This window comes from Callithrix jacchus, chromosome 6 (genome assembly GCF_049354715.1).
Source record: "Callithrix jacchus isolate 240 chromosome 6, calJac240_pri, whole genome shotgun sequence".
NCBI lineage: Eukaryota > Metazoa > Chordata > Mammalia > Primates > Cebidae > Callithrix > Callithrix jacchus.
Window position 1 is genome coordinate 87,233,490 of NC_133507.1, and position 26,749 is coordinate 87,260,238.

The 26,749-nt window shown below is 36.5% G+C and overlaps 1 protein-coding gene across 2 annotated transcripts in view; it reads right to left on the reverse strand.

Annotated features, from left to right (window-relative positions):
- Positions 1–26,749, reverse strand: part of ARHGAP15 (Rho GTPase activating protein 15) — a 660,617-nt gene that overhangs the window by 616,344 nt on the left and 17,524 nt on the right. For both annotated transcript variants that reach the window (XM_002749466.5, XM_054257664.2), the window contains exon 2: positions 18,586–18,764. In XM_002749466.5, coding sequence (XP_002749512.2) covers positions 18,586–18,750 — 165 coding nt within the window. In that variant the 5' untranslated portion in view covers positions 18,751–18,764. The remainder of the gene's footprint in view (positions 1–18,585; positions 18,765–26,749) is intronic.

Sequence of the window (26,749 nt, forward strand, 5' to 3'; positions counted from 1 at the left end):
TTGATAAATGTGACATTGACTCAAAGTGGGCTCTAGTACAGTCGCCACAATCACATCTTTCAATAAGCGAATGCATATCTGAGGGGCAAATGGGGAGGGAATTCAACCAACGAGAATAAAACTGGGAACAACCCCTTGAAAAGCGATTAATTTTGCACATTCCATTATCCTATAACGTTTCTTGTGGGATTTTTTTCTTTAAGTGGGTGAAATCTAACATACGGTTGACAATTTCATGTGATTGCTGCTGAGGTACAGTAGTACTCTTGAACCGAAGTTAAAAACAACTTGGTCCAAAGACTTATCAATCCACCAACAAAATAATATGTCATTAACCTTTTCTGATCAATAGAGCTTATCATTTTATCCTGGGGCAAACTGTCAATGAAAAATGAAGTTCAAAATATCCACTGAATTTACTCAAGATAAAATTAGATTTTTTTTTAAGTTTTGTGGATTATCTTTATTATCTGTGTGTAGCTTATTTCTTTATTTTTACCTTGATGTTTGCCCTTTGATTCTATCTTTGAACATTTATTTTGCATGTTGAAGCCAGTTATCATTTTCCAGACATTTTGACTTTTTCCTGTTTCTTCTGATGTTGCAATGAGATATTGCCTCTCTTGAACCAGAATTGATACATTTATGGGAAAGTTAAAAGTACAAAATATATTTTGAGTTTTCCTTTTATAGGCAAGGAAAAAACATTTAAACATATAACAATCTCTAAAATTGCTTAGATTTTATCAAAGCATACATTTAAATAAATAAGGATAAATACCACTTGTATAACCATGCAAATTTATAAATTATATCCAAAATACTTCTACGTAAGACAACTATCTGTTTGTTTTTTTTAATACATATTTTTAGGTCACATATACCAATATCTACTAGTTTTGACTCAGTTCCAATTCCTTTGCAGTATTTTTTGTCTTCAAAGAAACTGAATCCATAGGTACCTAAGTGCGTGTGTGTGTGTGTGTGTGTATTTATTTTTTTAATTTGAGTCTTCTTGGGCATCCCTATTTTCTTGAAATTTATGGATGTCAATTGACATCGTCTGGTTCACTCTCACTTTTCCAATTAGTCTTTTAACTTCTTTGTAGGTTTCCTTGGAGGTTTGACCCTCTCTTATTTCTATACTTTGTCTCTGGGATCTTGGCTATTTCTGTAGCATTAAATACCACCTGTTGGTTGTTGATACAAAAATTATATCTCCAAGGCATCTCTGTTCTCTAAGCCTCAAACTCACATAATTGATTTTCCCTATAACACTTTCACCTTAGTGTGCACTGAAATCTCAAGTTTCTCACAACCAAATAAGACCCTCTTGATGACACCACACCTCGCCAGATCCGTATAATATTTGGTGCTTCCTCTCAGTGATTGGCACTACCATCCACCCAGTTTCTCCATCTTGACTCTCAGAAAACCCCTACTTTCTTTCTACCTACATCCAACCCTTCTGCAACTCTTTTCATTTCTATATTGAAAATGTTCTTTAATTGTTTTGTTCCATCTGTTCCCACTCAACCAATCTAGCACAAGCCACCATGATTTATTAAATAGAGAATGGGAAAGACAGGCTCCTTAATAGTGTCCTCATTTTCTCTCTTCCTTTCCTAACCTATGCTTTACCCAACAGAGAGACTTATGTGCTTAAAATCTTTTCATGGCCTCTGATTGTGCATCAAATAATAAAATCTAAACTCCTTGCAGTACACTACAAAGCCCTGTGTGATCTAAGGAATGTCCCTACTCTCACCTCACTCTTAATGCACTCTGATCTTACATTAGCCCTTATCTCTATCCAGTGTTATTTTGTTTGCAGCAGCGAAGTGTCCTGATTAAAAATCACATTTTCCAGTCTTCCCTGAAGCTAAACGTGAACATTTGATACACTTTTGAACAATGAGATGTAAGTAGAGATTGCTGAATGGGCTTTCCATGGAAGCTATTTAAAAGAGAGCAGGTTCATCTTGCACATGCCTTTTTCCCTTAATGCTTGTCTTCTTTCCTGCCTGGAATGTAACTGAAATGCTAAAGGTAAAGCAGCCATCTGCTGGCCATGAGAAGAGAGGCAATAGGAAATAAACTACATTCTAAAGATGGTGAGGAGAAAAAGGATAAACCTGTGTCTTTGATACTGTGTTTAGCCAAGCACAGCAACTGCTCTGAATTATTGTTATATAAACATTTGAAAAGAAAAAAGAAACTATGAGTTTATTTATTTAAACTGCTATGTCCACTTTTCTGTCACATAGGGCCAAATACAATCTTAAATGGTTATAAAACGTCATGTGACTATTTCTGGACTGAATTAATTATTCATAGGGTTGACTGGATTCCTTTCTTAGGGTTAGGTACAGGATGAGGCAGTTTGATAAGCATTATTCTTTACCAAATTTTCATCAACAAGACTGCTAGTATAGTTTTACTAGACGCAGGTGGAATCATCTCTGACTTTCCTTGCCTGGTTTTAGATGTAAGGGTGTAGTTCATATACATAAAAAATTAAATCCCCAGACTGCCTTTCTACTGGTGCTCACTGTAACTCCAGCTCCATCTTTAGCAATATAATTGTGGTTACTATAATCTCCAGGATGCCTTATTTCACTGCCAGTCCTCCACTCTTCCTGCTGTGTTGTTTCCCGTGACTTCCAGTCTCTAAATGGATATACAAAGATGGGGGAAAGAGGAAGAGGAACAGAATTCTGGCCGTTTTAGAAAACAACACCTGTGTAGCAGAGATGCCTGCCTAGTTTTTGGTGGGCTTGCATATTATAAACTGAACCACAAGGCAGGCAGTAGAAAAGATGAGCTGCCAGTTTGAGCCTCAATGGATACAGTAGTGACTTCCTGAGGTCACTCCATGTTCATGAGGTGAAGCGTAGCTGAACTATTATTTTTCCACTTTAATTCAGCTCCTTTAGCTTTATGATTATGAGGTATCTTTAGATTCTAATTTTTTGTTATTCTTGTGTTTTTGCCCCCTCCGTGTCTTCAGGAATGTTTTCTCCAGAAATTAGAATATTATTAGATGCTACTAGCCACATGATATTTAAACCTTTTACAAGTACTTTAGGTTGAAAAAAAAATGCTTATTTTCATCAAGGTTCTGTTGAGGTTAGGCATGAAGTCTGACTTCAAGGAGTCTTCACTGTAATAGGAGATCTATGATATGAACACATAAAATGCTGAATAACAATAATGTAGATAAATACGTTTTTAAAATAAAGCAGAAAGAAATGCACTAAAGCTATGCATAAATTACAGAATCAATCAAAGGAATATTGTTATAGGAGTTCAGATGAGGGGAAGGTCTGTCAGAGAAAAAAGTCAGGCAAGAGGTTTAGTTTTAGTTGGCTCTCTGAAGTTAAATACAATTTTAACAGGCATAACCGGGAATATACATCTGATTCTCCCTTATTCTCTTAGCCACAATGGACATGGCAGAAAGTATCCACAAGGGCATGCATCAAGGTAGAGCTTCAGGGCTTAGGGTCAGTAACACAGAGTGTGACTCAGCATGTTGCAAGCTTGAGTTCTGGTTGGTATCAGATATCTTTAAAGTCACATCTCAGTCTAATCATTGATTTGTTGTTATGGGTGGTGGTGGGATTAATCAAATCTTTACAAGTGCATTGCTTCACTTAAATACAAAGTAGCTTCTCATTAAGTTACAGCATTTAGCTTAATCCAGCTACATATAGATGCCTCCACATGGTAAACATTTGTATCATTGCAATGTAAGAGCTCACTGTGAATTTATAGCTGAGGATGGAAGTCAGCAGACATTGTTGCAGGAAGAATAATAAAACACAGAGATGATTTTCCCTAAGAATCAGAAGCCTAAATCAATCAAGAACAAGTTGAATAAGAGTTTGGATTGGTTTAAATGATAAAGGTTCAGACTGTAGGTGGGTGTTGGGAGCTCATTTGCTGTAAAGTGATGGTCAAATGGCAGAGTGAGGCACATAGAGCAGCTCAAAGGTACAAAGCCAAGCCTGAGAAAAGGACTTTATACAAACAGGTGGCATAATGATAATAGCAATGTTGTATAATTTTTATAGACTGCATCATGAAGATTTACTTGAGGGGATAATTTACATCTGGCTTTCACTTCCTAAAAATATTTCTAATCCTGGCTAGAGTGAAATGTTACTGGTCAGATTACTGACCCTGCTCATAATTAACAAAAAAAAGCATTAGTACCTCTATGACACTGGCCACTGACAGTTCTGACTGAATCTGGAGGGCCCACTTCAGGGACAAATGCTTTCTGTATCTACCTGTAACTGACACTTTGATTTGTCATTGGCAATTGGCATGTCCCAGGGCCACTAGTGTCTTTGGGAATCGGCAAAGGATAATGCTTTCCAAAGTTTCATTTACACAAATAACCACCTGAATACATGAAAGAACTATTTTCTCCTGTTTCAAAAGCTTCTTCCTACCTAGGAGGCAACTTGGAAAAGTTATTCTCAAAAGAGACATGAGTTTTGCTGTTATCTGTGTGACAACTCGGTTTCTTATAGTAATCAGGGGACATGCAAATAAGGTTGGAATAGATATGCTAAAGCCACCATTACCAACTTAAATGCCAGGTAGGTAAAAACACCCCATGAAGGGAGCCTGGCTGGACTGTTTTGAACTAGGGAGCACTTGCCCCATCTAGAGGAAGCAAGAGAATATTTAACTTCAGCTGGTTATTGCCTGTCCCTTGGGGAACCAGCCCCAGTTGCCGGAATTTCTGACCTTTTGAGAGATGTCACAAATACAGATTTTTATGTGAAATCTCAGAATGTCAGTATGTCAGCTCAATTAAAAAGCAAAAAGGAGAAAGCACTGTCTAGGCAAAATAAAATAGATCTTTAGGTTAAATTTAACATGCCAGTGGTGAGTCTAGAGATTCTAAGAGGCCCTTGGCAGTTTTATTCTAAGTAGTGTTTTCTTCCTCATGTGAATCTGTTTCTCTTTCCATTAGGGCTTCTATTTGGTAAAACAGATGCTCCTGAAAATGACATTTTGGCTATGAAGAAGTGAATGGAGACTGTTTGTAGAGTTCATTTTTTGGTGTTTCATTTCTTAAGAGATATTGCATGTCAATGGAAAAGGAAATAAAAATTCGAACAAAGTTGAAAAGTCTCCAAATTAATTAGTGAGAATATAAAGCAAATGATAATAGATGACTAGTCAAATCAAAGTTGATTTGAATTTTATATAATATTGTGAAATGTTACCATCATTTGTCTCATTTTTAAGGGCCTTGTGTGATTCTTTGTGATAAGATTTATAAGTGAACTGCTTCACTTAAATACAAAGTAGCTTCTCATCAAGTTTTCAGAATGGTTAAAGTTAAATCATAGATAACCCAGAATAAACAGAATATTTAAAACTTGGTGATAAGAGAACACCTTTTCCACAGACAACCAAGGTGATCTTTTAGTGTCTATTGAAAGGCAGCAAGATGTTTCTTAATTTACAATAACTTAATAGTCTAAAATTGAAATTAGGACCAGTCATGGTGGCTGATGCCTGTAATCCCAGAACTTTGAAAGGCCAAGGTGGGAGGATTGCTTGAGGCCGGGAGTTTCAGACTACCCTGAGCAACACAGCAAGACCTCATTTTTACAAAAAATTTGAAAAATAGCCAGGATTAGTGGTGCGTACCTGTAGTCCTAGCTACTGGGAAGGCTGAAACAGGAGGACTGCTTGAGCCCAGGATTTCAAGGCTGCAGTGAGCTATAAACATGCCACTGCACCTGCCCTACAGCCTATGTGACAAAGCCAGGACCTGTGTCTAAAATAACAAATAAATAAATGAAATTAAGTCCAAATGAGAAAACCCAAATAAGAAAATTCCTGTTTAGCTATGTAATATAAACTATTTGCACTACCAGTGAAAGGCGATATAGACTACATTTCCAGTTTATGCTTAATAATTGTCTTCTAAGTTTTCAAATTCATGACCAACAATTGTCATTTACTGACTTGCCACATTTTGTCCACACCTCTGAACAGCCAATCAATGGAATAGCTTTAAGAATACCAAGTTAAATGTCGTTAGGGCCAAGCAGGTAACCCAAGCTGCAGGAAGACACTACAACTCCAAATAAAGGCTTTCAAATTTTAAAATCACCATTCCAACCAAATAAAAAGTACCTGTGGCGATATTGGCGGGGGGAGCAGCCACTTGATGGTAACACCTGTTGTTTAGACCCATCATCCTTGCCCTAGGGTGTGAATAGTAGACATGAAGTTGTCATTATCCTTGATGGGGAACAGTCTGAAGCAGGCCTCTGAAGGATAGGTAAAAAAAGCAACCAGAGTTCTAGGAACATGTTAGTGATCTTGAGGAACAAGGATCTTCAACGACTGGAGATTTTCATCAAAGCAGTCAGACAGGAGATGGGGGCTCAGAGTTAGAAAGGGCAGTGGGAGTGGTGGCAAGCTCAGGTTATTAGTCAAAAAGTGAGAAACCATGGTCTTGACTGCATCCTGAATCCAAACAGGGTTTCCTGGTCCATTCTCATATGCTGTCCCATTATCCATATGTAAGAAAAGTAAGGAACTGTGAGGTCTCAATAGAGCCTATTTTGTGCCTGATTAAGTAATCAGAAAGCAGTAAGGCATACCTTGTTTTAGGCAGAAATAACTTGTAATCAACTACTTAATTTCAATACCTGGCTGATATATTTTGCTCCTACTATATCTATACACAATTTGAATAAATCACTGTTCAAAGGGTTATATTTTTTTATAATGTTTTTCCTGGATTCAATAAGCCTCAAGGTAGCTCATAATGCCTGCTGAGCCTCTGTACTCTGATTTTTGTCTCCTGGTTAATGTGATCACTTTTGCTTTGGTGCGGTGCACATTAGGAAAATGGCCAGCAAGTATTTTAAAGGCTACAATGGCGTGATAAGAATAAAGAAAAGATAAGAATAACACTAAGGATAGATACCTGCTTTGGTAGGTTTATAATTGGATCATATACAAACGACAATCAACTCCCTAAGTTATGGTTACTTGAAGGACAATGCTCAGTCAGACCCCACTAGCAAAGATCAAAGTAAATTTTTTAAGTCAAGAACTTGAAAATTTTGAATGCTCTGTAGAACTTTAAATTATGTCTGGGTTCAGGTTTCACGCTGAAACAAATATAGTCATAGACATCAAGTAAACACATTAACATTTTTATTTGTATTCATAAAAATGATTGCTTTAACTTCAGTGAAAAGTTTATCATAAATTTAAAAAAAAACTAAGGAAGAAGGAACAAGAAAGAATGATGAATAAAAGAGGCTTTATAAATCTAACCAGATAAGAACACAAGCAGCTTGACGTACTTCAATGATTTGGGTACACCAAAGATAAGACATAGGAAATAGGTCAAAGTGTGCAAGAGAGTTTAAAGCAGGTTAAAATCAGGTGGAATTCTTATAATTTGAAGTTTAAACGATCAAAGTTTGTCATTTCAGATGTTCAACACACAGAAATGCATCCTACAGGAGGTGAAGAGATAGTGAACGTCTCTTTTTTTACAGGTCATTTTTAAGCATGGTGTACAATATTTCTGATAAAATGCAAGGTATACAACACTAATAATAGTGTAAAGAGGTGGTGGTGGCAGTGGCAATGAGGATGTGTAGGTAGCTAACAGCAGAGTCTGGGCTATACCAGGTAAGGGTTTTACCTCACTTGCATGTAACCTCCAAGAGGACAGAGAAACTTTTGTTTTTTGTCCCCAGCCTTCAAAGCAGTCTCTGACATACTGTTAGTGCCAATAAAAATGAATGAATAAAGAAATGAATAGATGAAATGAATAAATGAAACCTGTTTTCCTACTTCCCACTTTGGGGACTCTTAGAGCGACACACCGAGCAGGAATTATTAATGCAGAAACCTCAGGACACACCATTAGAGTAACATTTCCTAGGATCTATAAACTATTAGAGGATACTAGGGTGAAAATAACAACAGCAAGATTCCCTTAAATATAAGGCTGTGTTACCCAGAATATGTTGTAGATAAGAATTATTAGGATGTCACATAAATAACCTGTGTAAAAGTAAAAGCTAATTCATTAGCATTTTCAAGACAAGGAAGAAGACATTTCCCTCCCTCCCTTCCTTCCTTCTCTTCTCTTCTCTTCTCTCCTCTCCTCTTCTCTTCTTTCTTTTCTCTTCTCCTCTTCTTCTTCCTCTCTCTCTCTCTCTCTCTCTTTCTCTCTCTCTCTCTCTCTCTCTCTCTCTCTCTCTCTCTCTCTCTCTCTCTCTCTCTCTCTCGACATTAAAGGCATGAGGTTAAGGATAGTCCATCCAGGAATGTAAATTTCTTTCCTGTCTATCTGATCATGTCTTATTGGCATTAACACTGTCAATAATTTATGGTAAAAGAGGAAGTTGCCATGAAAGGTTACCCATTGTCAACCTATGATCAATAGGTAAGACCACAGTGTGTGATGTATTATCTAGTATCAGCCAGATTCACTTTCTCGTGGCTTTAAAAACAGTGGTACTTACACTCAGTTTGTCTAATCTGAGCTAAGCTTATTTGTTCATTAACCTTTCACTGCTGATTACAGAATATCCCTGAAATACATTTTTTTTTAAGTACAGAATATCAGCTCTTGCATTTAATTTGTATGATCTGGCAGTGGGCCTCTAGGATTTTCCCCATGTTTTGATGTTGGAGTTTATATTAGAGCAAACAAAACTGTCACTTTGTTTTCCTGTCTTCCTATATTGGGTCACATTGTGCTACATGATATGATTTAAGACAATTCAATGCAAGGAGACACATGTCCCTTCTCATTGGAAATATGAAGACAGCAGCTTTATTTTACCCTGTGGGAAAGAAAGCAGGTTTGATGTCCAAAAGTAGTGGAGGAAAGTTGGTGTCATTACTATTCTTCTTTTCTCACAGAGATAATATAAGAGCATAAGGCAAGAACAACACTGGTTTCTTCATAAAGAAATAAAAAGAGATCAGCACTTTAGTCATTTATATTTATGGTACTGTAGAAAGGTACTTTCTGAAAACTTTCAAATACGTTTTTAATGTAATAACATCTTGGAATCTCAGAAAAATATGTTTATTAAAATCACTTCTTAAGGAATATGTAAAAAAGAATCATGAGTAGTCATTTGGCTTCTTTGTTTGATTTAGGAGGTAAAAACATGATTTATTTCCTTTTGATTTTCAGGGTTTCTGTCTGACCTCTGAAACACTTTGATACTTACACATTTATGCTGAATTTTGTTATATGGTTTTCAAAAATTTCACTCAAATAGTGATAGATAAAATAATTTTGACATAAACTGATGGCATGTATGTGGCAGCCAGTGAAATTTTTGTTATCAGTGGTTTTTGCACATGGAAAACTGCACCAGATATAATGGTGACTTTAGCATTTACTGGAAGCAACATGCTACTTTTTCTCCAAAAAAAATTTTAAAAATGCATGCAATGTAGTAATAATAATGATGACATGAAATGTAATAGGAATAACGAGGAGTAAAGTCAAGAAGAAGAGGAGAAAAAAAATCAAGTAACTGAATTTTTCCTGGGTTTCTTAATTTTTCCCCATACATCCTGTCCTTTTTCTTTGGGTATATGATTTCTCTTTAACTTTAGCACATCCACAAATCTTCTTGACATACGACAACTATATGTCCTATTACAAATCAAATTCCATGTCTCTTCCCCCAGTAAACTTATTGTCAGTGCATTGGTAGTGAATAGGAATCATAAAAATCCATCACCTCAAAGGAGAAGCATATGAGATTGCATGTAGAGAAGATGGCATCATTTCCATGAGAGTGCCACATTGCTGTACATTTGCTAATTAGTTGTAACATGCATTAATGTAAAAAAAATGCCTTTGTCTTACATGTTATTGTTTGGAGATGGTTCTGCTTATCAGTTTTTAATATGCTGTTTGAAAACTGACATGTACTTTACCCACATCTCTTTAGGAACACAGGGATTCAAAGGCTGGATAGAATACTTTAATGCTTCCCAACACAAACCTGAGAGGATAATTAAACAGATGGTAACAATAAACCGAATCTGAACACATCAGGGACTGAAGTCCCTTATTAAAAGCCTTACACACTGAAGGCAGCGGAAAGAAAAAGAATAAAACAAAAAACAGAACTCTGGGGAAGTGTATTAGCAGACAACACCTTTATATCTGCCTTGACCTCCGAAGCAGAGGATAATCAACCATTTAGGAATGGGTTTCCTACCACCTAGGAGAGGCCATGCAAGAGGTCTCCTGCACTCTCAGAGGAGCAGAAAGGCAGAGTAATTGTGTGATTCTCAAGGAATGCAATTGTTCCTCAGGGTTGCCTTTGAAGTTGTCATTTTTAGACACACAAATCTTATAGCTATAAACATACCACTGCCCCCTCTTATACCTCATCCTTCAAATAGCAAATCTTTCTACGACAGAGAACTTGTCCTTTTTTTTTGCCAGAAGCCAAAAACTAGGTACTACAGATTTCTGTGATGACACAGATATTAAAAATATTTTCTGCCACTTTCTTGGCAATAGAATGATCTCCTATTTATTCTCACCTTGAAACATATTGGAAATCTACTTGTTTCTCTGATCTTATTGTCAGTTTGTCCTGAGTTAAATCTACAGAAGAAGAAAGTTGAGAAAATCTTGATATGTCAGCTTGTAAATACACATACATACTTGTTAAGTATATTATTTTTCCCTGGCCTATAAAAATAAGTCTAAACATATATTATATACATCTCTCTATATATTTATATGTATATAGACATGTATATAGTCTATATGTGTGTGTATATATGGATATATTACATGTACACATAGAATCTACTGTATACAAGGAAGTCTATATATATTCTATATGTGTGTGTATATATGGATATATTACATATACACATACATAGAATTTACTGTATACAAGAAAGAGTCTAGATATTATGGAGGCTTGCAAAAATGTTATTGTGCCACCACACAAGGAAAGATGCTACCGTGCCATTACATAAAGCGCTTACAACCTGGGGGAAAATTGAGCCAGTGTTTGCTCTTCTGTTTCTCAACCTGCTTCAGTTCTCTGCTTCACTTGCCAAGATTTTTAAGTGCCATTTATCAGAAACATTCAGCATCAGTACAGTAATGATTTAGCTTAACTAAGTGCTAGCAAGCAAAGGATAATGTTTGACATACTGTGTTTTAGATTAATCAAGGTCATAATGATGATCTATTAAAATACATTTTTGAAAATTGAGGTAGATATTAAAATGGGAAAATGTACAAGCCATAAATAAATGTAAGTCAAATGGCAAACACCGTTTTCTAGCTTGCCTTTTACCTGTTTGTGAATGCACACTGCCATGAAACACTCCCCAGTTTTAATTTTTGGGTGTTAATACCTGGTAAAATGTAAAGAATGTTCCCATCTGCTGATACAATTGTATGTAAAGGATTGCATGTCACCTTGGGAGTTTGCCATAAATTAAAACTCTCCTAGTAATATTGACTGTGCTTCCAAAGTTATTTTAAGGGTGAAGTGTATTATATAAATTAAATAAGAGATGCTGCAAATAATTTAGTGGAAAAACACAGTTGCTGGCATGCAGCGTATTAGGTAACCTTTTTTAATTAGAATGTACACTTTTGGATTACTGATTATGAACATCAGGGGGCCTGAGATTTTGATTCATCAGTAATTCTCCTTTATGTCTACACTAAGATGTAAAAATGAGACCTCTGGCTCTAACTCCGTATTTCAGAGTCTTCCCGTGCTGTTGCAGAAGCTGTTTTACCTGTAATCTCCAGTACTGCTCTGCCCCCTTGTGCTGCTGCAGTGAACTCGACAGAGGAACAGTGTGCCTTCGTCTTTGTACATGAACTACAGAAAAACCCCACTGTCACTTCTCACTTTTCTGGTAAGTTCAAGGTCAGTGTCTAGCTATTTTCAGCTCATCTCTTCTTGATCCATGCAGAGAAATGACAAGGTAACGTGATTCGGGGTCAGCTGTATTACAGGAACCGTTACATAAACGGAGAAAGTGAAAATCAATCCTAGCTGACAGTGACTTCGGGATAATCAGTGCTCACTGGATGCCTCTGTCAGCTCGCCTGCATCAAACACCGTGTGACTTCTGTCAGATCTTTTTAATAAAACTATATTCTCACTTTCAGCAACCTAAACACATGTTTCACTGGAACTGAATTTTTTGGACTATTTTAGCCCTCTAGATTTGTAAACTATCCCAACATTTCCTTGAAACATCCCATGAATGATACCTATTATCTGTTGCTTTGTTATTGACCTGAGATGAAAGGTACGACTGAAACATGCCACCCTTTGAGTGATCTCCTACAGACTGCCGCATCTTCTGCCTTGAACTCAGAACCACAATCTCAACACCATTTCCCAAATTATCCTCAGCTCTCACTCTTCTCTCCTCCTCAGCAACAGAACACTTAATCAATCATTTCTGATTGGGAGAGTAATTTTCCTTGCTCCTTTCCAGTTGTTCACTGTTGCTTTCCTCCTCGCCTTTGTATTTTCCACTAGTTCATTTCCTCCTAATATAGAATTGAAAGCAGTAGTTGACAAGATGTTCCATGTTAGAGGCATTCTCATCGACAGCACCTGATCTGTCAGTCTTGAGAAGGAGCTGTTTTATCCCAACCACCTTGTGGTCCCTTGAAATTATGAGGCACGCAGTAGGCGACTGAAGTACAATTTACCATATTAGTTGTCAGTAAATTCAAAGACAGAACTCCTAAAGCTATAAAATGGATTAGAAGCAATTTAAAAAAAAATTAACAAACTAGAGTAAGAGTATACTGTCAACAAACAAATGCTCCATCATAGGACTGTAATTTGGAATTTTAATTACCCCTCTGCTCTGTAACAAAACAATGTCTGAACTGGCAGCGATTTGAATCTCTCACAGGTCATTGAGCATTCTAGTTAATTACTCTATGAATAGCCTGTTTTTCTCCCCTCTGGAAACACGTTTCTAATGGCAGTCAAGGTCTGACAAATGTGTCATCTACATAATTAGCTAGGAAGCAACACAAAACATTAAACATGCTTTGTGCCGACAACTATCAAAACATTTCATTTGTTGTCAATTATTCATTACTTTGTAGGTTCTGAAGGGGTTGTTATTATGGAAATAAGTCCAGATGCTAACAAGGTTAGAGTTTTGGATTCAAATTAGTAATCAGAGGACTAACTTTTAAAAAAATGTATCTCATGTACATTCAGCGCCATTTCAATCAGTAGGAGATTATAAACAAATTTAGCTATGCTCAGGTTAAGATGGAAACGGCTCAACCACATAAGTGGATGTAAGAGCCCTAGCTCTTTCTTTGAAGTATGGACTCTTCACTGTTGTCATAAACTTTCTGAACCTTTTGACAAGTCCAATTTGTGCTTGGTAAATAGAGTTAAAGATTTTTACAGCATGAGATGGCAAGGGGTGGCAAGGACAAGGAAAGAAATCTCCAGTGGTTTTTGAATCTTCTTCCCCCCAGGGGCATATTGTGTAAAAGTCAAAATTCTAGCTAACAAACTTTTTCATCTGTTCTACAGCATGTCTGCAAACTATATCAGACTAGTACCTTAGAAAACCTTTGAATTTCATGCTTATTTGTTTGTTGCTGTTTCTAAAATCTTCTTTTATTATTTTAATATTGTATTGAAAGCACTGTCTCAAAAGCAACACTCCTAATGCATACAGAAAATATTAAAAAATCTCAACAAAATTGCCCTCGCAGTGGCAAAGAAAATTGCAGTGAAAGACACATTATTGCATAGTCATATCAGAGGCTTGGATCTTTGGAGAGTCTCACTCCACTGTCCTCCAGCTTTTCCTTATAAACCAAAATGGCTTACAAATGTCATCCACAATAGTCCAATAAAGATTAGGAACAAAACACTGTCCTTACATTGATGAGATAAGAAAGATTTAACTGAAGAATGCAGTGTATAAGAACAGTTCATAAGGCTTGTTCTTGAATCAGAAAAATAGAATTTAAATTATATTTGTATGTGTCTAGAATTTAATTGAGATGATCAGTTTATTTTCTACATAATGTTTGGTCAGATGCCTGTACTACGGGGCTAGATTAAAGAAAAAGAAAGAAAACAAATTCTATCAGGGAAATCAAGAAGACCCATTATCTACAGGGTGTGCAAAATATGTCAGGAAATAATTCTACCCTGAGCACTGAGAATGCCCGGTTAATAAAAAAAGATCAGCCACTCGCTACGAGAAAATAATTGTCTGTATCTATATTTTTCAAAGCAAAAAGACAGTCACATCTTACACTAAATAGGACACATTAAAATAAGCTTTAATAATCTTTATGCAGAAGGAAACTAATCCATTTTCAGATCATACGATCCACAGCAATAAAAGGAAATCATCAAACTAAAAACAATTTTAGAAATGGCTGCAGACTCTCATTTAATTAACATGCAACAGATCATATATTTATGAGGAAGTCAAAATATTTAGGAATCCTATAATCCTGTAAGCCTTAATGTGGTATAAAAACAACAAATAAATGCAAAGTGTTACTGTTACACATGCCTGCCTGATCAATGGTTTTCACATATTGATCTATAAATGGAGTTGACAGTCTGTGTTGGCTGCACATTTTCCAAGCAGCGCTATTTTTGCACAAAACCAATACGGGCAATTACCTTTGTTTGAGATGCCAAGTCTTATCAATTCAATGTGATTTAGTGTCATTTTAATTAAATATCAGGATCCACTTCAGGACAATTTATACAAACAAAGCCTCATACCTAACTATAAGCTTGATTTGAAGGAAACATGGACAAGCCCTACAATCTCATAATATTTCTTAAAAACTCTACTAAACAGAAGGTTTATATTTTTAGTAGCATTTTTTATGTCTGCCTTTTGGCTAGCCACAACTTTGGCAAGTATCCTATCATCACAGAAGTAAGAAACAAAAGAAAATTGTTTCCTCTTTTTTTCTGATAATATATTTAAAAAGTGAACAAACATAGTCTGCTAATGGAAGTAAAAGGAATCTTGTATGTTAATGTTTAAAAATGGCTCCACCTAAGTCTTTATCTGAACACCAATAAAAAAATATTTTCCTGTTCCTGATGGCCATGAATGAAGTAATGCCCTTCTATGGGGTTTACAAGATGGAAACGGTGAATATTCATACATGTTGCTGCTTAAGACACTAGCATTAAATGTTGAAACTACTCTTGCCTGCAAGTCATATGTCTGCAGTTTCCTGATTCTGGCTACTTAAACTCCTCATTAATATCTATTCTAAACTGTGTCTTAGGCAGGAGCATCCTTCTTATAAATAACATCAAAACCACATTAAACCTTTTGCAATAGCTATTTGCTGGATTGCACATTCGCCTTTTTAGCCCTTAAACAGGCACAGTTCACTTGCCCCTATCTACTGGCACTCAGCTGTCTGATTTTCTGTTTAACACATTCTGGTTAATAAGCTGTCTACTTTTAAGAGGTCTCACTCTGGTGCTCAGGACAGGACAACAAATCACTGCGACCAAAGACTGTTCCTTCCCCACCAAAGGGAGCTCTCCAGATCTCTCTTAAAAAGGGTGATTTTCTCACAAACTACTTCCCCTTCTCGAAACTGCCTACCTCTCCAACATTTCCCAGGTCAGAAAAGTACCCTCTCTGAATTTTGAAAAGGCATTGATTATATTAACCAAATTTTAGATGATCATTTGATGTCTAAAGAAAGAGATGCACACCACCAATAAAATACTAATGGAGCATTCATACCTGTTTTACTGAAATGCTTCCCTGCACATTTAAGTTATCAAAATTTCTAATTTAACCAGTAAATTTGCCTATGTTTGCATAGCTTAGGGTTGGATAAATGTTTCTATTGACATTTCAAAGTATTCCTTGATTTAAGACACTAAGAATCTAAGCTTTTACGACATACATAGGAGAATTTTGTATTGTGTTCTAAGTTAAGAGTCATATTAAAAACATTTTAACCGAACAAAATTTAAGAGAGGAATTTATGAGTTCATGAGAATTGATTAGACCTTAGAATATTTTTATCATTTTTGTAATGAATTAAATCATGATGAATGTAATAGCAAATCCTTGTGTTATTATATAGTCCAGTAAGTCATATGAGATTTGCATAATTGTTATACTAGTGAACAAGTAGTATGCATATGCCATATATATTAAGTAGGGTACATGACATATGTATGATCTCTAAATACTTTTAATTTTTTTCTGTAAAGACTATATACAGATACCTCTGTTAAAACAAACTCTACTGCATGTGAATATGTGCACACATGTCTAGTATCCACCTTTCCCCCTGCTAAATTCAAAATCTCCCCCTTGACCTCACCCCACCACCCAACTTCTGAAAAATCAGGTTCTTAGTTTAGCTTGAGCAGATAACTTTAACAGGCTTGTTTGAATAAATATGCCAAAATACTTTACATTCTGTCAGTATCTAGTCAGAAATTTGTGCATGGAAAAAAGAGATGAAAAGAACTGAGACAGAAAGAAAATTAGTGCCATGGCAAGCTTTCAATACAGTATCTCTGAGCCAAGTTTTCTCGGTGAAATGACACATCCTCACTAAAATACCCCTTTTATATAATTATGCACTGAGCACACATAACCAAAAGTAACTTTTATTTTTGTTCCTTATCGAGGAATACATATTGCCCAGGCTAAGAATGCGGAAACAAAAGCTGGGATAATTATAGCTAATTTAACTTTGGAAAACTCTTATTCTCTAGCAGTCCAGCATACAACCCCCCAAACTAAAGTTATGTAACAAGGTAATATCAACAATGAGAAACTGCATGATAAAATCCTGCCCAAAAGTGAAAAATGCTAATTTTGTCTCATTTAGCAGCTGGATACAGAAATGCTCATTAGTTTTAAGAGGGTTAATCCTTTTAACTTTTGCATATTGATATGCCAATTATGCCTAATTGTACAAGAGGCATCAGTCAAGGTAATAGTGCATAAACACATGAAAGTTATTAAGTACATCCCAACATGTAATAAAGTAGGTGTTAATTGGTAGCTGAGTTCTGCGGGCTATTGAGGTGGATAATTCATTGAGAGATGGATCACTTGTAATTTCTCTCCATAATTCCTTTTGCAGTCTCATGCTGTGATGTTTTCATGCTTGTCAAAAACAACTGCGGCATAGTGCCTTTTGTTAAACACGGCCAATAAAATATGTTAGGCATCATTAAATATACTTAACTTTTAAACTTTTTCGAAGGTACAGTTCTTACCGATAATACATTATAGAGATTCCAATAATTTAACCACTGTCTCAAGTTCATAGTTGATGAACATTTTAGCTGCTTTAAAAGCAAAGTCAGGCTGGCAGCATTGTACCTCCCAGGAGACAATACTTTTAAATGAGAAAGTAAATAAAGGAAAATGCATATCTCATTAGTTACTTTATCTAAGGATGTACTTCTTACTCCCCAAATATAATTGCTGGATTCCTCATGCTAAATTTGTCTACAACATCTGAGTAAAGAATGATTACAATCACGTTTCTCAAGCTCCTGAGATTGCTGTGGGTTAATTTTTTGAGTGAAAAATGGGGAATAAATATAATCAGTAACATGCTACTCAGCAAGTTTATCTCATTTAATAACTCAGTTAGGAAGCTGAATATTTCATAGGCCCCTATGATATTAACAGAACACTCAATTAATAGCTCACATGTTTCTGCAGGGTGACTGGAACTCAGCCTGTCCCCAGCTAACTTATTTCTCCTCACTCTTGCTCTCACTGTGAGAAACAAAATAGATCTAGGGTCCAAAAGAGTGGCTAACATTGCATAAATAATTTTGTAACATCCTATGGCCTCAGCTGCAAGTTACCACCATTATGGAAGAAAATTAACCAGAGGAGACCCATCGCAATCAGTGGGTTTAGTGGCTCAGGATGCGTGCAGGGCCAGCGACACAATTGGCAGTAGAGTTCATCTCTAACTATTTTATTTCAAATCTTCCTAATGACACATTATCGAGACAAAATGGCTTCCTCTCCAAACCTTAAATAGCCACACCATTTCAATCCTGTAAGCCCACTCCAAATCAAATCGTACTTTCCAGTAACATATATTATTGGGAGATTTTAAGGAGGAGATTTTCACTTTTTTTTTCTCTCAATTCATTCTTAGCTAATTTTAGCCTCTGGCTTTTCAAAGTGATGTACTGTATTTGGAAGTACAAACACCACATGCTAGCATAACCTCATTATTTTTATGACACTGAAGCATGATAGTAGAGGCCCTTAAAATGAGTCAAAGGTGCTCTTCAGTCTAGCTCCAAATCCACTTTATCACTCTGGATTAAGCCCAGCTCTTCTCTTGCAACTGGGGATATTATTATGACTATAAGTAGGCAAGATAAAATGCATTCCAAAAACTGTTTTCTCATGCACATTAGGCAAACAAATACAACAAGACTAACTAGCTTTTTTTCTTTTACAAAATTCTGCATGACAGAAAACTTGGGATATTTGGGGTATTTGACTTACGGGTTCAGTGACCTTCCCAACATCGGTGAGGATCATGGATTTACTTTGGCTGAGCCTGTCATGGTGGCTGTTGGCATTTTTGATTCTCATTTGTATAGCTCCTGTGCCTTGGCGGGTAGAATTCAGTGTTTCCACAGAAGTATCAGAATTTATAGATTTCTGCATATTCTAGTGCTATCCTGATAAAATATAAAATATATTATGTTATACTAAACATATGCTTTTCCATGAGAAACTTTTGATGGAGTGTCCCTATTAATCATTAGGATATTAAAAGTTGATAAACAAGAGTCTTCAACTCTCTGAGTAGTGAATAAAAAATTAGTGATTTTGTAAGTATTTTGTCAGTTGGGACCTTTATATGTGGATAGTACTATACATAACACAGGACTTCAGAAGTTTATAGGTAGCACAACCATCAATGTGTATATCTTAATTCCATTAAGAAATTCCTCCAGGCAATGAGATACAGTATTTCTTACATAGAAATGATGTTGCCAACCAATGATCTTTAGGATATATGCTTTTTTTATCCACAACTTCACTGGTCTATTACCTACTTTACCCCTACATGCTACCATTAGCACCCTCTCTTGGTGAACAAAAATCTTTATGAATAAGGTCAAATTTAAGCGAGTAAAATTGGTGTCAGAGCAAAACAGACCCCAGAGCCCCTACCTCCACTCACAATATCCACAGGGGGAAATTAAAATTCCTTCATCCACTGCCATCTGCCAACTGAACTAGATTTGCTAACTTAGTTGGACATCATATTTATAAAGGATATGAAGAAAAAGAAAATCAGCACCATTTATTTTAATAGAAGGAGTCTGATTTAGGCAAGAAAGTTTAGTATGGGCACACTTTAAAGGAGCAGCAATGAGAAAAATAGAATTTAGAGGAAGAAAACGAAAAGAACTAAACTGTGGCAGCATCAGAGGGTGAACTGGGAGAGTTTTAACTGAGCCCCTCATCCATACATAATCCTCTTCAAATGCCCCTCCCCAAAAGTCCCTCAAGTGAACACAACATCTCTTTACAAACAGAATGGTTGCAATACAAACACATCTTCTCATTTTCTGGAAACAGCCCTCTTCTTGCCTGATTCTCGTCTCCAAGTCTTACCTAATAGACCTCCCAAGGAGGGCACCGAGCAGGTGTGTACACTGAACAATACTGTGACTAGTCTGTTATGAGAGCGAATATAACCCTAAAGAAGAATCATGTTTTAAGGAGCCAAGGGTATAGCTACCCCGATGTTTGTTGGACAGACAATGAGGCTAGAATCATTCACTGTAATGGTCAAGCAGGCAGACATTAAGATGAATAGAAAAGGAAGCATTTTGATAGGAGAAAAAAATGTTACTTTACAATAAATACCATTATGCCAATTAAATGACAACTTACAAAAGAAGCTAATACTTAGTATCTACTATGTGCTAAGCCATGTGTTCAATGATTGAATCTACCAAAAATCCTATAAAATAGCCATTAAATCCATATTTTTATAGAGAAAAAAATAAGGATCAGAGAGACTCATAACTTTTCCAGTAAAACAGGCAGAAAGAGGTGGAGGAGCAGGTATTTTATTCCTAAGAGAAGACCCATACATCCATCAACAGTTGATTAGCTAGACAAATTTTAGTTTACGCAGTGAAAAAATAAACAATTAAAAAGAACAGACTATTGATGCATAAAACCACATGGATGAATTGGAAATTTTTTCTGCTGAGTGAAAGAAGCCAGTAAAAAGAGAAGAAGAAAGGGAAGAGGAGGAAGAGAAGGGGAAGGAGGAGGAGAAGAAAGAGGCATTTTTGTATAATTTCATTTACATAGTATTCTCAAAAATGCAAACTAATATATGCTGACAGAAAGCTGATCAGTAATTGCTTAGGGAAAGGATCGAAGCAAGTATGGATCACATTAGACAGGAGCAAACTTTTGGGGATGATGGATATGTCTATTACCTTGATTGTGGTGATGGTTTCATAGGCATTTACACATATATAAAAACAAACAAATTTATACATTAAACACTTGCACTTTGTGTTTCTTCAGTTATAACTCACAAAGATGCTTACAGAAAAGTTTTAGGAATTGCTTAGCCAATTTATTTTGCTCTTATTTTTTACTTTTTATGTGCTTACATGAGTAATGCATTATTCAAAATTATCCAATTGAGAGTGCAAGAGTTTTTTTTCAATAAGTATAAAAAAAATGTGAAATATGTATTAAGAATAAAATAATATATTTTTCTAAAAAATATTTTCTTCTCTGAATTCTCCTCTTAGTGCATTCAAGGATTGATCTTCCACATTTCTTAACAGATTCAGACTCTAAAGACAGTGTGTTTGTAATATTGGTGGGGGAAGTCACTCAGGCTGAAGCCACTCTCTTCTAGCCAAGAGCATCTAGCCACAGTATTTACATAGCTCAAACTTGCACCATTTATATGACATGTTGCTTCCTCAGAAGCTGCACAAATTTCAGTATCAAATCACAATTTGCATTCCTGTATTTCACAATCAAACCATGATTTTCCTAGTGATGTGCTACTGTCAAAAGGCTGGATTACAGCAAAGCCTTTTATCTGGCTTCCCCACCTCTGTTTTCATGGGACAGGCTGCAGAAAACATTTTTAAGATTTTCCTTCCTTGGATCTTTCCATCAGGCGGATCTCTCTACCCACCACAGTGTTAATGTTATTTTTCCTAATTTGCTCGCTGTCTCTCCTCCAGCGCTAGCTTCCTTTTCCATATGACCCCATCCTTACATTTTGTTAACACTACTTTGTTAACTACTCCGCTTGTTCTCTTTATTCTTTTTCCCATGCATTTTGTTCTGCAAGGTCATTCACTTGATGCTATTTCATAATTGTTTTTCTATGGTTAAATATTTGGGGATTTCTAATTTTGAAGAGCACTATATTGCTCTGGGGAGATAGAGTAAAATGACACAAAACCTCATCTTAAAGATTTCTATCAACAGAAAACATACATATATCCCTTCAATCTGGCACCATCTTGGAGACTAGAGATAATCTTTGTTTACCAAGTGTCCCAGAGTTTTGTGAGGGCAATAGAGAAAAAATAAATAATTAACTGAGACTAGGGCTGTGCCCAGGTAGGGAGAAAAGCAATGGCATTAAACTCAGGTGGAAGTGAGAGGTGGAGAGAGAGAAAGTCTGCAAGAAAAGATGAGATCATACCAGAGCTAAGTCAGCACAGGTTGGGCATTTCTGGCATAGGGTTCGGTAATGCGGGGATGTGCAGATACCTGGGATATTATAAGGTAGGTACTGAAATGTGTCATGAAGGAAACATAAGTAGGAGGGAAGTTCAAAGAAAGAAAGAAACAATGTATTTCATGGAGAAGGTGGTATTTGACTTCTCTGTGGGGATGTCTGATCATCTTGCTTACCTTTCATCTGGCAGAATGATTGACTGAGAGTCCCATTCCATCTAACCCAACCAGCACCAGAGGGATTGGTATTCTAGACACTCTGAGGGAGAGAATGTGGGTTGTCCTGGACTTAAATGGTTTTTGTGGATGAACTGAGAATGGAGACAAATTGAGAGGGAAGCAGGGCCCCTCTGCAGGACATAAGGAGGATGGTGGAGGATGGAAATCTGACAAGACAGTAATGACAGCTGCGTCAGTGGCTGTGGGACCTGTGACTGCAGTATATGTGGGTTCAGAGATTATTTCTTCTCATTCATCCCATTAGGGGCCTCTCATACCAAGCAGACAGTGATATTTCTAGGCCATATTTTGTAAGTTGTTTTGGGGTCCCACTTAGACCCCTTTCTTTATTCTCTTTCAACTCCCCATTTTCCTCCTGTCTACATCTTAACCACGATTTTTCCTCCATCAGACACCCTGTCATCCTTTTCATATTTCAGCTCCCAGAGCACCCACTGCAGCATTAACTTAGGTCTCATCCCAACTACAGAGTCAACATTTATAAAAATTTCCATCATCCATTCTTCCTTACCTATGAATCACTTAGATATGGGAGGGAATGATTAGACTAGCTAATACAATGTTATTAATAATTAGTCAGACTTTCCCTTAACTCCCAAGGAAGCATTTAACTGAATCTCAACCTGGAAACTCTTCTGGCTACATGAAAGAACTGTCTTCGAGTAGAAGAGCCTTGATCAATCCCCTCCATTTATGCCCTTATGTAAATTCAGAGAAGGTGGGATTTGTGACTGGGGATAGGACATTAGCATTGCATTCTATAAAATGGTGCCTCCTAGAGCTGTATGATGCAATGTCCCTGCCATGATGATCTTATTTTTTAGCCTTTATGAAATAAGATTCTAGGGAATAAACTCCATTGCAAAGCCTGTTCAACATCAGCTCAAAGGAAACCTTCACACTCCAGAGTCCATCTTGACTTGGCGTCCAGAACCTAGGTGTGGTTGTACTAGTACCACAATATCTGTATTAATTTCAGGGTGTTCTCTGAAAGAGAATGAGGAACTCCAGTTTTGTGAGTCTTTCTGCATTATTATTCCAAAACTATTCACAGGAATGTTAAATCATATTCTGTTCTTCCACCCATGTTTTCATTCTTCATTGACCCTCAGTTTTCTAGATTTAGTAGAGTAGATTACAAAATCAATAATATTTGCTTATGCTTATTTCTATGTAATTTAGTAACATCAGGCATGTTAACTACAGGTCATATTAAGTTGAGGTTTTGCTTGATCTATGTACCTCTTTGGTGTTCCCCTTGTTCTTCCTAGAACATGTCATCCACTTCTGTTATCATCATTGTTGTTACTATTAAATTGTGTTAGAGAAAACATTGATGCCTTGTATATTTATGTTCTTATAGGAGGCACACAGAGCACTGGTGAATAACTAATGAAAATATTGAAGAACTGGCTCCTTTTGCATGTGTTTGAGATATCCATGATTTTACTAAACTCTCCGAATAAATATCCCTGAGTTAGAAATTGAAATGTAAATTACTTGGGACTGGCTTCACTCTTTCTCTAGATGTCCTGATTTTACATGTACTAGCAGAAGAGCAAGAATACCTTGTGATATTGCACTAGTTCTACTTTCAATCTTGTTTGAAAACAGGAAGCAGTAATGAGAATGCACTTTATAAGAGCAACACAAACTCTAGCTCTGCTCAGGAAACCTGGTTCGTTGGTGTCCTGTACTTCTGGGCTCAATTTCCCCACTCATACTGCAAATAGGAGGGAACATGATATTTCATCTAATCATAACTTTCATGGCTGCTCTCTCAATTATTTGTTGCACTCTGTTAATTACACTAAGGCTCAGCAGCCTGCCCTTTTGAGTTAGAAAGTGTATTTTTGACATCTCTTTCACATCAACAGCATTAAAAGTAAAAACTTATTAAGACTTTTTGAGATGAGAAAAACTAAATAGGCACTATGATATAATCTTTATGCTTCTGAGCAGAGAAAATTTAGGCTTGGGTATCCTGAACATCTTCCCCAAGGTGCCACATCCTGTTCAGAACAATTATAGGATGGCACTCAGGGCCTACAACCCCCAGCATCTTTGATTTCACCATAGGCCCCCAAATCAAGTGGAAATTGTATATGGAAAGAATAGGTAACAAGAACTGTGAGGAAAATCTGGCAGATAAAATGATCATAATGTAGCCACATTAGGTATATATCACGCAAGTCTTTCATTTAATCAATTATAAATGTTCCTGTGCTTCCTGACAAAACAACAGAGACTTAAATGTTTGTTGAATGTATAAATGAAAAACAAATATGGAAACTAGTTAATGCCAGTGTATGTAGCCTGGCAAAGCATTGTCAATAAGAAAATGTATTTGACCAAGTTTCTAACTTTAAAAATGTATAACTCATCCTCACTGATATTTCTTAGTCAACTAACTATGGATATTTTATTGTAAGTCAGAGGAAGAAAGAAACAATGTTTCTCATGCCTTCTGAGGCCAATAGTAAAGTATGGTTGGAGAGTCACATAAATTTTTTTAGTGTGAAAAAACACCATATTTCTATTTCCCAATAATCCTATGTCTTCTTCTCATTAAAAAATGGCCATATTTATCACAATCATACTATTTGCAGGAATTTTTGCTTTGAGAATAGTCTTCCTTGAATTTCAGATTTCATTATGTACTTGATACATTTTCCCTAAAAAAAGAGGGATGCTTCTGTAAGACAGGTTATCGCTGAGAGTTTTGTGAGGAAATTATCGGAGGCTAGCAATGGCCATACACTCAGGGAATTCCTATTTCATGAGTGTTAGCCTGGGTTTTCACTGTGTGGCAAGAGAGCTGTATATTTAGCACATTCACCACGAGGAGAGATCCCCCCTGTCTAAACATGCAGGAACTTTCTGTGGTGACATGACCCCATTCCCTTCTCTGCATGTATGAGAAGAGCTCTTTCTCCAGGTCTGCTAAGAGCTCATGGCAACTCCACAGACAAATAGCATTTTTCGGAGAAACTCATTTCTATCCCCCGGAAAGATCTTATGTTGATCTGTGATACAAGTCTGTTCCCCTGTGGAAATGACTTGTGGTCGTGGTAGCTCCAGTAATGTGTGCCACAACCTTCGCGTCACACTTTCCTGACAGGTCAGTAATTAACTTGCATTGCAATTGTTTGTTGTCTCCACCACAGCAGCCATTTACCAAAATAACATTTTAATTTCAGTTTCCTTCCAGTTCACTTTCCTTTTCTTTTCTCCCTGTGGCTTCTACATCTCTATTAAGTCTAATTTCCCCAGACCACTTCTGTAAGCTGAGAGAGTGCAATAAAACTCAGTTTCAAAAATGTCGAATGTAATGAGAAAGGAAGATCACAGTAAAGGAATGTGACCACAGCCACCCCATTGGGTAACATTGTCTTTGACAGGGTGGGTGTTATATATAGGAAATGTGATAATAAGGCTTTGCATTTATTTAACTTATAGCAGGGAAGCTGGAGTATATGCTGCATTGGCTGACAAAGTCTGACAAGTCTGCTGCATGGTAAATTGTAATACAGTTATTATCACTGCACATAGCCATCTTAAATGGTGACAATGTCAAGTAAAATATATTTTGAAAGTAGAATAATGTGTGGTAGGCAACCTTGATCTTTCTTAGCTCTTAGCCTTTCAAACTCCATCCTATTGGGAGCAAGGCAGCTGATTTTACACTTCAAATATTTATTGAGCCTCTACTCTGAGACATAGACTTGCTATATCCCACAGGTTCTGCAGAGTTATTAAGCACCCTACAGTAGAGTTAGGCACAAGCATGCTTGTCTACCATGAAGTCTGATTAAAGTGTAATGGAGAATGGGACTGGAGATGATTTCAAGGTAAAGATGATGTTAGGCCTGGATGCTGTATGATAAACAGGACTCTGATAGGCAGAGAGGGGATATCAAGAGCAGTACAGGCTGAGATCATGGGATTGAAGGAAAGGAGGAGTGAACATTCACACAAGATCATAGGGTGTTGGTAGCTAAGTGGGAAAGCTATCGTAGATTAAGCCTGCATGAGGAGAACTAGACTATTTTGATTAAAAAATAGGGGTTTTGTCTTATAGAGCCTGGGGAAATTTGATGATTTTATTTAAGATATAACCCCTTTCTAAGATCCTTGATGAAAAGTAATCCACAAGTAAGGATCCTTGACCCTTGAGGCTGCAAAACAAATATATAACATGCTTGTGGGATGCTTCTTAATTAACTTTAAATCAGAATAAATATTACAGTGTCTATTTGTGAACATTAATCTTATTAAAAGAGCATCCTGTGATACAGAAAAAACATTCCAGATATTTTAGGAACCTCACTTTGAACATCTAGGTACATGTTCAATGCTGCTGGTCACCAATCAAATGAAAAGAAAGGTAAAGACTTAATAGGAATAACTAAATAAAGCATTTAAAGAAAAGGTCCCCAGGGTGCAATTGCATCCAATTGAAGAGATAGAAGGAAAATAAAGTTAAGATTAGTAGAACTGTTTCTGAATTTCCCTCTGATGATCAGGCAGGTAGTAAAAAATTGAAAAGCAAATAGGAAGAAAATGCCTGCACCATTGTAATTACATTTAGGGAGCATAAGAAATTTTATGAAATGGCAATCTTCTTAGATACAGATGAGAGCCATAAGGGGCATAAGTAATGCAATCTTCTCTGTTTCCT